General features: G+C 34.4%; 3 protein-coding genes across 3 annotated transcripts in view; all 3 read right to left on the bottom strand.

Moving 5' to 3' along the window:
* Window positions 1-772, bottom strand: part of LOC107692288 (14 kDa phosphohistidine phosphatase-like) — a 2,995-nt gene extending 2,223 nt beyond the window's left edge. The window contains exon 1 of the mRNA XM_016491264.1: window positions 394-772. Coding sequence (XP_016346750.1) covers window positions 394-610 — 217 coding nt within the window. The 5' untranslated portion in view covers window positions 611-772. The remainder of the gene's footprint in view (window positions 1-393) is intronic.
* A 337-nt stretch (window positions 773-1,109) lies between these two features.
* On the bottom strand, window positions 1,110-7,793 carry LOC107692287 (nucleolar complex protein 4 homolog). The gene is made up of 15 exons (XM_016491263.1): window positions 7,240-7,793; window positions 7,011-7,134; window positions 6,597-6,703; window positions 4,977-5,084; window positions 4,738-4,887; window positions 4,504-4,609; window positions 4,392-4,426; window positions 4,256-4,306; window positions 4,037-4,148; window positions 3,835-3,895; window positions 3,206-3,316; window positions 2,928-3,091; window positions 1,728-1,810; window positions 1,456-1,569; window positions 1,110-1,344 (listed from the first exon to the last, which is right to left on the bottom strand). Exons 1-15 carry the CDS (start codon window positions 7,411-7,413, stop codon window positions 1,228-1,230), a joined length of 1,617 nt encoding a protein of 538 aa, XP_016346749.1. The 5' UTR covers window positions 7,414-7,793; the 3' UTR covers window positions 1,110-1,227.
* A 175-nt stretch (window positions 7,794-7,968) lies between these two features.
* On the bottom strand, window positions 7,969-11,062 carry pus1 (pseudouridine synthase 1). Its single transcript, XM_016491310.1, has 7 exons — window positions 11,006-11,062; window positions 10,752-10,903; window positions 10,444-10,673; window positions 10,228-10,365; window positions 9,761-9,863; window positions 8,325-9,010; window positions 7,969-8,116 (listed from the first exon to the last, which is right to left on the bottom strand). Exons 2-7 carry the CDS (start codon window positions 10,819-10,821, stop codon window positions 8,084-8,086), a joined length of 1,260 nt encoding a protein of 419 aa, XP_016346796.1. The 5' UTR covers window positions 10,822-10,903; window positions 11,006-11,062; the 3' UTR covers window positions 7,969-8,083.
* Window positions 11,063-11,501: the final 439 nt, after the last annotated feature.

Below are 11,501 nucleotides of genomic sequence, written 5' to 3' on the forward strand. Positions count from 1 at the left end.
AATAATGTTCTTTTTAGCAGCATCATATGACCCCTTTAAATAAATAACATAATTCAATAATATCAGCAATGTAAGTCAATAGATTTAATCTTACTCAACATTTAACCTTACATTTATAAATAATAATAATAATAATAATAATACAATCAAAAATAAAAACCAAGCGATTCGCCAATGCTTCAATATTACCATTAAGTAAAATATTTTAGGATATCAACAAAGTTCGCCTTGAAAGACTATGAGCCAAAACCAACATTTGGCAACCGCCATTCAACAACAGTTTTAAAACTTCTTTAAAATGTATTTTCTGACATTCACAACCTATCGCACTCAATAAATGTGCACTCTTCCCCAACACCTGTCATTCATTCAAACACTTGAATGGATCCCTACCATGATACTCGGCCCATGCGTATCCTCTCACAATATCAACATATGAATCATCGTCTTTGCTGTGCACCCGTATGAGGACGTATTTGAAGACGCCGTTGGGATCTAAATCAACCTCTGGGATTTTAGCGAGACATTCGGTAGACATAATTGGAAAAGCGGGACTGAAAAATCCAAAGACTACAGCGAAGTTCAGTACAACAACAGAGAAGCACTTCATTTACCACTGCTGTGTTTTAGCGTACTGGAATGAACGTATTCACATTAGCGACACCTACTGGGGCGGAGCAGAACGACATGCAGCTGCAACTGCAAAGAACAGAATCCCAACACAGAATGTTTATATCACATTAAGTATGGTGTGTTCATGCAAAACAAAGACATATCATTTCTATGTAATTTAATGTATGCTGTTTGGATCTATTTGTTATTTGAAGAGGTTTAAGAAAAGAGAAAATGTATATAGTACTGAGATGACAGCAAAAAAGAAGAAAAACTACAGTTACTGTCCATAGAATAAACCTGTGGTAGCATTGCATTAGCCATCAATGTGTTAAAAACTATATACATGAAAAAACCAAAAACAAATAAAATGACAAGTTTTAGTATAACTGCTAAATGATACTACCATGTACTTTGTACCATGGTATTTTTAAAATGAATTCTTTGTACTGCTGTTTTACAGTCTGATCAGCACTCACTAGAGGCCACAGCGCATGCTCATTTTGTGCAAATGTTTATTTCTTCAGCCTGGGGAATGGACTGCCACAGTTGATGCACAACTTTTTTTTAACACAGAATACATTTTGGAAAGATCATATTTGCAAATAAGAGTGGTTACTCTAGAGAAAAGTGCACTCCAAGCACCTCTCTAGAGCTCTTCAGGAGCTCCGTGGCTGTATCAAACTCTAGCGGTATCGTCTTCCTTTCAGCTTTGAGTTCTCGCTCCATTAGCTGCCATACAAAATGTGGAGGGGATAATGATTAGTTTAACGATTTTATACTTGTAACACATGGCAAATATAACTATAAAATATAATCAAAATACCAAATCTTGCTAACTACCTCAAATGTAGAGAGCTCTAGCAGCTCACTGATATCATCCTCTTGTTCAGTAAGCGGCTCGTTGATCTTCATAGCAGCCTTGGCCACATCTGGGTGGTAATGCTTCTGCAAAGTCTAAGAGAAGATTGGCCTTTTTTCATGGACATCCTTTTAGATAGTCAAAGGTTAATTCTTTGTTGAGTTTGTGGATGGTGAGTCAGTCAGAATAGTCAATGTCAGAAAGGACAGTTCCAAATAAAGAACAATATGAAGAGTCTTGGATTTAGTCTTACCTTGATCTCCCATAGGCTGCTCTCCAGAGCATGAGACTGAGCCGGATCTTCCTCTTCCATCACATATGGGTCATCACAAGGCTCTGATTAAAAACATTCACAAGAACAATTTTTCATAATTAATGCTGAAAAAAGATAAGTGTTCCTGGATTCCACCTAATAAATTCTGGTTAAAATTAAAATAATAATAATAAAATAAATAAATGAATGCATTGTTAGAATAAACAGTAATTAACACAAAATAAAACATATATATTTAAAATAAACAATTTATAACAAATAAATAAATGTATATATTTTTAAATAAACAAAAACAAAATAAATAAGTACATAAATAATAATGAATACACAATACATACATAAAATATGTAAATGTATATGGGTCAAATACATTAAGATGTCCGCATCAAAAGGAATATACAAAAGTGATTTTATGTCCATAGAAAGCACATTAAAATGTAAGTAAAGTGTCTACTTTTAAGGTTTCAAATACGTTTTTGGTGAATAAAATGTCAAAATTTGGTTGAAATAATGTTACATTGTCATTCAGTGTAACACAATATTTATGTAAAAATTCAAACAACATGCTTATTCTGACGTGTACATATTAAAATATATAAAAGAATAAGGGAGCATATTAAATTTGATTGTGTTTTAAAAGAGTACAAATTCTTACTGACAAATGGGCAAAACCTAGGACAGTGGCAAATTAAAAAAATGTAAAATTACAACTAATTAGTGTTTGGGGTGAAAGTAATTAGTCTTTTAATATGTCATAAATGGATTTTTGTTGTAAATATGCCTGACAAGATTGTTACACTGAACACTGACAGTTTAGTGCAGGGCTGTCCAAACTCGGTCCTGGAGGGCCGGTGTCCTGCAGAGTTTAGCTCCAACTTGCCTCAACACACCTGACTGGGAGTTTCTATGCCTGAGCTAAACTTTGCAGGACACCGGCCCTCCAGGGCTGAGTTTGGACAGCCCTGGTTTAGTGGGTCTCTTCTGTAAATCAGGGAAAACAAAATTGCAATTAAATTAAACAGAAAATGTTTAAAAAAAATTTGTGGGAAAACAACAACAATTTAAAGCAGTATTACACTTATTGTTTTTATGCTTTAACCCTTTTTCGTCTTTGACCCATATATAAATGTGTATATATCTTAAATTAATAATAATTTGATCGTTCTATCAGTGACGCACCTTCTGCAGTGCTGGGTCTGTGGATGAGGACTCTACATGAGGGGTGCCGGCGAATGAGATTACAGATGAATGGCAGAAGGATGAGGAGAGATGTAGGTGGCGCTGTGAGAGACAGGCGAGCGAAACGCTTCACAAACGCGGCCACAAGGTAGGCTGGCAGATGTCTGTCAGAGCAAACGGGTTACTATTCTACTGTTTTTAAGAACAAAACACCACATTTATGTTCTGATACTCATATTGATCTTTAGCCAAAATAAAAGTGTAAACAATAAACCTACGTTGAAGAGAGGAAGATGTTCACCAGGTGGAAGAAACGTGCTCTGTACTTCACATGGAAGATAGAGGGATCCAGCAGACTGTACAGCTTCTTATAAAAATCTGGGTAATCCCTACACAACAAAGACAGGGAAGGCTTTTTTAAAAATATATTGAATCTTAAAGGGGTCATATGATGCGATTTCAAGTTTTCCTTTCTCTTTGGAGTGTTACAAGCTGTTCGTGAATAGATAAGATCCCTGAAGTTGCAAAGACTAAAGTTTCAAAACCAAAGAGATATTCTTTATCAAAGTTAAGACTCTGCCACGCCCCCCTAAAATGGCTCGTTCTAACACGCCCCCACATATCTACCTCACTATGTGGCAATATTAGCATAATGCGGCCCAAATGTGCACGCAAAGAAAGAAGGCGTGGTTTCAGTAACCGCAGTTAGTGTTGAAGCAGCCATGTCAAGGAGACGCTGTGTGTTTCCAGACGAAAGCAAAAGCACTTTATTTGGCCTTCCGAAAGTAGATGCATTTAGGAATCTTTAAGATTAATGATCTTTAAAAAAGCATCATATGACCCCTTTAAAATATTCAATCGTTCATGTCGATCAGAGAATTGCCTTTTGAAATGGTTTAATGCTTACAAATTATGTTTATGGATGAGGATGAACAAGCCATTCAGAGATAACAAACTGATCGCCCCACCTGAGAAAAAAACACAGACAGAAAAGTGCATTACAGACGTATAACTGTATAACAGATAATGTCATGAATAATAATTTAGTTCATATTTTGTACTCATGACAGCACATATATAATCTATCCTTTAGTACACTCTGGACTCACCAATGTCATAGGCAGCGCTCAGGAAGTCAATCAAAAGTGTGGGATCACTCATCTGTGGCATTATGGATTCATGAAGGATGACCAGGATCTTCTTGTACATGTTGCTAGGTAACTATGGGAACCCAAAGACTGGTTAAGAACCTCAAAAAAACCTTAGGAAAGGTCTTTATAGACAAGGAGTATATATATACTGTGACATTGTAGTGAGGGTTGTTTTACCTTGAACTTGAGAAACACCAACCACATTTGCTCAAAAGCTCGTTTATGCTCCTATATGGAAAAAATCATATATTTATAATGTCAGAATGAACTTTGGACAAATAAATGCAGAAATGTATAATAAAAAAGTATTTACCTTTAGTTTGGCTACTTTCCATTCTTCAAGTTTGTCTATAAAGCAGAGAGAAATAGTACTTATGAAGGACAATGTTTTATAGGGACAATACCGTGGTAATAAACAAACTTACACTCTTGTTTGACAAGGAAATTTTTCATTTTTGATGCTTCGCTGCTGGGTACGTTGATGGTTGAGAGGAGTGTGAAAACATTATTCTGATATACAGGAATCACAGCCTAAAAAACAGATTTGATTACAAAAATAAGCCTGTATAACTGGTAATATAGAATAAATATGCATAAATGTACAGAAAAAACAAAACAAAAAGCTGAAAAACTGGCAATGTAAACACAACCACGCTCACCTTTTTGTTTCGGCCCATGACTCTGTAAATGTTGTCTCGCACTGAACTCATGACGTAGTAGCGTACATCGTCCATCTCCAAAAACTCTTGAAATCTGGAGATGAGCAGTGACATGTCTTCATTCTCTGAGAGAAGATGCTCCACCAGGGTCTGTGCACATGAGAGGGATAAGCTTTATTCATATATGACTTCAGTGTGCAACACATGTCAATATCTGTAGTTGTAAAAAGAAAACCTACCCGTAAGAGCTCCCTGGGAAAGTTGTAGTGCTCACTCAAGTCCAGATTCTGGAGAGGGTGTTTGCCTTCTGCTGCAACAAACTTCATCAGTGCACACAGGGACGTCTCCTGGAAAATATGAAAATAATGGACATATATATCACACACTGAAGTTTGTCAGATATGAGAGTGTCCCAAGTCTGTTACAGAGCTGTTATTGTTAACTAAAAGTAAACCTATTTCAGTAATAGAAATGAAGCTGAAATAAAATAAAATGTAAATATTCGATGAAAACCTTAAACTTAAACCTAAAAAATTAGACATGTTATCTTGGCAACTAACTGAAATAAATAAGCTTAAGTTGAAGTGCTAAAATTAAAACTATATATATATATATATATATATATATATATATATGTTTTAAGTTATGGCTGCACGATTATGACAAAAATCATAATTGTCGATTATTCCCTTGAAATTGTAATTGCGATTATTAATTACGATTATCACAATTTACATTGAATGATGTTTATACCATTGTTTGATGCAACTGCATGCCGTATTTTTATATGAAAATAAAGAAGCTGAAAACACTAACTGAAAAAATGTTATTGCTTTTCTATAGTATTAATCCTCAATTGTCAACTATACATCGGATTGGTTTCTTCTTTAAATGATAAAAAAAGTACAAATATGAATGGTATTATAGTGTTATACTAAAACTAAAATTAAAACAATGGAAAAACCCTTAAGATAACATGTAGAAAGAAAGAAAAACGCATCTTAAGCACACAGAATAACATAAGTGGACTTTGAACGATTAATTGCCGCTTTGAACGATTACTTAATTGTGGCATCCGTAATTGTAATCGCGATTAGAATTTCGATTAATTGTGCAGCCCTAGTGTGTGTTTAAAAAAGGCACATAAAATTACGAAAACAAACTAAAATAAACAACTGAAAGTTAATGTACTAAAATGACTAAAACTGACATAAAATTAAAGCTATATATAAATACTTAAAAAAGCACATTCCAAATGTACTAAAATTGAAATAAAAACAGAAAATATAAAAATAAAAATATAGACATAAAAGTAAAACTGTATATAAATATGTATAAAAATGCACATAACAAAATTGCTTTAAAAGCTGAAAGTAGAAGTACTAAAATTACTACAACTGGCATAAAATTAATTAAAGATATATATATATAAGCACTTATATTAAAATAAAAACTGAAAATATTAAAATATGAGTGAGTTTAAAATATTATTAGTATATAAATAATACAACACTGGTCTGTTAGTTATTGAATACCTGATGACCCTTATAGCAGTATTATACTAGGGCTGCACGATTAATCGCATGCGAAATTTAACGCGCATCTTGTCAGAAAGCCATACATTTGTTTATATTCCAATCTACTGTATATGTAAACTACATAAAAGACCACTCGTAAGAATAATAGTAGTCCAAGGCACTCGAATCTTATTCAAAAAGCCTTTATTTCATCATGGCTATAAGTTTTAAGAACAGGTGACAACTGCACACCTATGCATACATAAAAGACCACGTTTATAAAAACGAAACCATCATGTTGCTTCAATTAACACACACTAATCACCCACAAAATTCACTCACCTTCACTTGGAAAGCTTTATGTCCTATATTTTCCAGCAGAAGTTCCACAGAGTTGTTGTAACGATGTCTCATGAATATACCGTACTTCTCTTCAGCACTGCGATCACCTGGACATTTAACCGTTAAAGTTTACTTTTTAGATTTGACTTGACTACAAAAAAATAATCAAAAAACACACAAATATAAAAAAAATAATTATTAAACAAACAAACAAATAATAAATAAATGGGGTGCATTTAAGCTCATAACTTGATAGCTGGTTTTGCATACACAATGTGTAATAACCACATATGCAATGTGCCCTATGTAAGCATTCCTCTTGGTAAAATACAGATAACGTTAAATTGGAGAGTCAGATGTCAGTCTAATACATTAAACTTGTTTATCCAATGATCTGACGATGCAGTAATTTACCCTTCATGAGGTCTTCTTCTTCTTCAGGCAGATCACCAACATAAAGATCTCCTCTGTAGAACAACTGACAGAAAATCTTACTGCAAGCATTGGTGGCGAAAATGACTTCTTTATCCTTTTCGGACTGCAAGTAAGAAAAAATGGTATGTTTTATAACGGGAGTAATTTATAGACCAAAACATGAAGCGTGTAATTCATTAGAGTTCACTATGAAACAAGCATCACATACCTGCAAATATTCAGTGACGTCGAATATGTCGTTAGCATGTTTCTTGTTTTGAAGAACACGATCTGTTTTAGTATTTATATCTTTCTTATATGAAACCTGACTGGTTTCTCCTTTCACGTTGCTGTCCGTAGACGGCGCCATGATTGTTTCACTAAAATGTGTTGCTGTGTTCATGTCAAAGGATGAGGTCGCCCCTAGTGGTCAGCTGGTGTTTACCGCAGAAAAGGAATAAGCTGGTAGTCAGTTACGACGCATTGAGACAATTCATCTATTAGAACTTTTCACTCTGTATTTTCAAAATCATTCCCAATTAAACTTTTTAAAATCATTATTAAGGTGTCAAGAGCGCTGATTCAAGCAGTCGTCACGTGATACGAGTTACATTTTACTGCGCCCATCAAGCTGGACCAATCAGAACGGTTTGTGATTACCGAGTGATTTCAGGTGAAGGACAAATTCTGGAATTTATTTCATTTAAAAGATGGCACTTTCTAGTGTCTCCAGTGAGACAAAAATACCTTTTTTTGAGCCACAGCTGTTTGGACAAAACACTTTCTAATGCACCCAATATTTATAATACAGAAAAGTATAACTCATTTATAAAACAGTAACAGTCTATAAGAATAAAGGGTCTAACAACTGAACAGTACACTTTCTTGCATATAGACATCAACAACACTGTTTAACGGAAAGGAAACTGTTTAAAGGAAAACTGCAACAAGTCTTAATAAAATAAATTTTTTATTTCAGAATTCAACAATGGAATCGTTGGAAATTAATGTTAGCACACAAGTAAAAACCAAAATAAAAGATTAAACAAAACAGAAGTCTGCTTCTTAATGATTCAGTCAGATAAATTTCCATCTTCATCATCATCCTGAAAAAAAAGGCATTTGGATAAGTATTAAATATAATATCTATAATTCAGATTCAATCCATGCACAATAGGGCAGAAGGAACATTTTAAAACACATTTTCTTCATAAAAATATAATTATAATTTTACACACACACACGCACATACATATATATAAATTATTAATTATATTAGTATTACTTTAAACAACCCAGCAAATCATTACCCACTTTGCGCTCTTGGTTTCCTGTGGCCGTGGCTTCAAAATCATGGATATATAGTGTAGCCATCCAGTTCACCATGGACTTCTCATGGAGCTCAGTCTCTACAATGCTGGGATAAATGTGCTTGTCCTTAAAAGCAGCGATGGCTTCTTCTTCCTCAGTCCATTCCAGAGTCTCATGGATGCCATCTCCTCCAAAGCGTTTGTTGTAGCGGTCAAAGTGCACCCTCTCCAGCACTAACCCAAGCCCAGGAGCCTTGGGAACGTCAACTTTGTCCTCTCCCCAGCTCCTCTCAATCACCCCTTCATCCACATATCCTTTAACCACAGCGATCACAAGACCGATCATCTTCCGGATCTGGTGCATCATGAAGCTCTGGCCTCTTACTGTGATGACGGCAAACTCAGCTTCCTGTCTCACAAATGGCTCTCTGCAGGACATGTGGGTGATGTAACGTTTGGCACTTGGGTCCCGTGGACCTTTTTGCGAAGTGAAGTTGTGGAAGTTGTGGGTTCCTTTATACAGGCCAAATAATCGGTTGACCATCTGAAGGGTCTCTGAACTCAGACGGAATGACGTGTCCTCCTGGTTATAGTCCTTTGGGGAGAAAGACACAGTGGGAAGCATGTAGGAATACGTTCTGGCGTCGCAGTTGTTTTTGGAATTGAAGCCACCTGTGACTCTTTTGTAACCTGCAAATTTGAGAAGATTTAAATGATGTGTTGTTATTGTTAACTTACACTATTAAAATCTTGTTTTGTTAATTGAAATGAAATTGTTTTGTTAATTGAAATAATATAAAATAAAAATTTTAGATTAAAATTCAAACTTAAAAACCTAAATTGAAAATTAGAAATCGGTCTTGCCAACTAACTCAAATAAACGAAGTTTAAGCTTAAGTATTAAAGGGGTCATATGATGATGCTAAAAATAACATTATTTTGTGTATTAGAGTGAGCGGCGGCCAGTGGGCTTGAGAACAGCTTGCGGCGGGCTTGCGGCAACCACATGTGACGACCCCGGGCTGGACTCCGCTTCGTCCACGGTGAAAGCCGATCCGGCACTCTTAACTTTTATAAAGAATATCTCTTTGGATTTGAGACTTTAGTCTTTGCAACTTTACAGATCTTCTTTATGCACCAAGAGCTTGTAACACTCCAAAGAGAAAGGAAAAATTGAAATCGCATCATATGACCCCGTTAAAATGACTAAAACCAGAACTGAAATAAAAATGAGTGAAAGCTAAATAGAAATATTTTTTAAAAATTGACAAAAGCAATAAAAAGAACTAAAACTAAAATGAAAACTGAAAATATAACAAAATTTCAAAATATTCATAAATACAATAACAGTATATAAATAATACTAATATTTGGTTAATAACACTGATAATACTGTCATTGAACAGGAAATTTGTAAATAAAAAAACCTTAAGGTCAGACCTAAAATTCTTATGTGAGGTGGCAGATGTGCATTAATTTTGTCCAGGATGTTGTCAATCATCCACACCTTCAGAGACACAACTTGACCCACAGCAGAAACACCCTGGTAATGCAATGAGAAGTAATCATCAATTACATATATATATATAATTTTTTTATTTAAAAACATATTAATTTTTATTATTACTTTAATTATTGATTTTCTTAAAATCTTTTTTATGTAATGTATTCTTTTTTCTAACCAGGAAGAATAGAAAGAAATAAAAAGAAGTTTATGGTTTTTACATATATCTTATTTTATTTAAAGTAACATTTATTTAATTACAAGTAGTGATTTTTTTTATAGTTTTAGATGTAGTTTTAGTTAACTATAATAAATAGCACTCACTATACAAAAAGGCAGCTTGTTTCTTATCATGTTAATAGGGGAATATGTGAGCAACTGAGCATCAGGTTAAAATATTCACCTTATCCGTTCGTGCACACCGCTGGAAAGACATCTTCTTCATGTCATTTCCATGGCCCTCTGGAATACATGCGGCCCTCACAAGAGCAGTGACCAGTTCATCCTCAATGGTTCTGAACTGAGAGTTCTTTGCATTTCTCTGAAAGCACAGGACAAGTATTAATGCTTGGACTACACACCAACATATAAATCACTATGCTGCATCATCATAACTAACCTGCATCCCATAATACCCTTTGCCTGAATATGCCATCAGCAGGGCCACCTTTTTCTTGGGGTATTTCCTCTCATCCTGGTCTGTTTTAAGCTTCTTGTCTTCATGCTCGGTCTCAACGAGCGTATCATCTGCTGGTCTCTTCAAAGCTTTGATTTGAGCGTCTGTGGACTCCTCAGTCATCTTGCAGGACATGCAAAATCCACGGGAATTTAATATAGGATCTGGCCACCCTGAAGAGCATTTCAGTCAAACATTAAATGATCGTTCATCCGTTACTTTACAGCAGAACGCACTGTTAAGAAACTCACCTTTGTTTCTGAGAGCTGGAATAAATGTGTGCCGTGATAAAATATGAATGATCCGACAGCACCTCAGCATGTCATCACACTCTTCAATGAGGATCTCACCAGTGTCTTTTGAACAAAACCAGCTCGACTGCTTTTACGTTATCTGCCATTTTCTATAATAAGTGAAATTAATATAGAAAACTAATTTTTGTGAGTATCTTTGACAGCAGTATGATCTATCTTCACCGCAAAACAATTATTTACTTCCCATGTACCATGAATACACCCACGTGGAGTGGCTGAACTTTCACATCTCGCCGAATATCGCGTGACCTAAAATGGGTTGCCAGGTTTTCAAAATAAATAGTGACCAAGAGGCGGAGCCATGTTTTTACAACCTCCCTCATTGAGATAATATTATAATTTGTATTAATATTTTAAATCTGAAATATTTTGAGTTTTCATTTTTATATTTAACATTTTTATTTTAGTAATTTTGTCGTGTGTTTTGTCATTTTTTTTATATGTCTATATAGTTTGCATTAACTGATTTCATTTAGTTTGAGTTATTTTAAGTAATGCAAACATTTTTTTTATGGTTTTAATTTTAGTTTGTTTTACTTGATTATAATAACCCTGATTTACAGTTAATCATATTTATAAATATATTCATTTTACATTTTCAATTACAATGAACATATTTATATTTATAGATTTAAATGATCTTCAAATAATCATATTTAAATAGTTTTAATATATTTAATGATTTTA

This window comes from Sinocyclocheilus anshuiensis, unplaced genomic scaffold (genome assembly GCF_001515605.1).
Source record: "Sinocyclocheilus anshuiensis isolate Anshui unplaced genomic scaffold, SAMN03320099.WGS_v1.1 scaffold478, whole genome shotgun sequence".
In the NCBI taxonomy this organism is placed as follows: Eukaryota; Metazoa; Chordata; class Actinopteri; order Cypriniformes; family Cyprinidae; genus Sinocyclocheilus; species Sinocyclocheilus anshuiensis.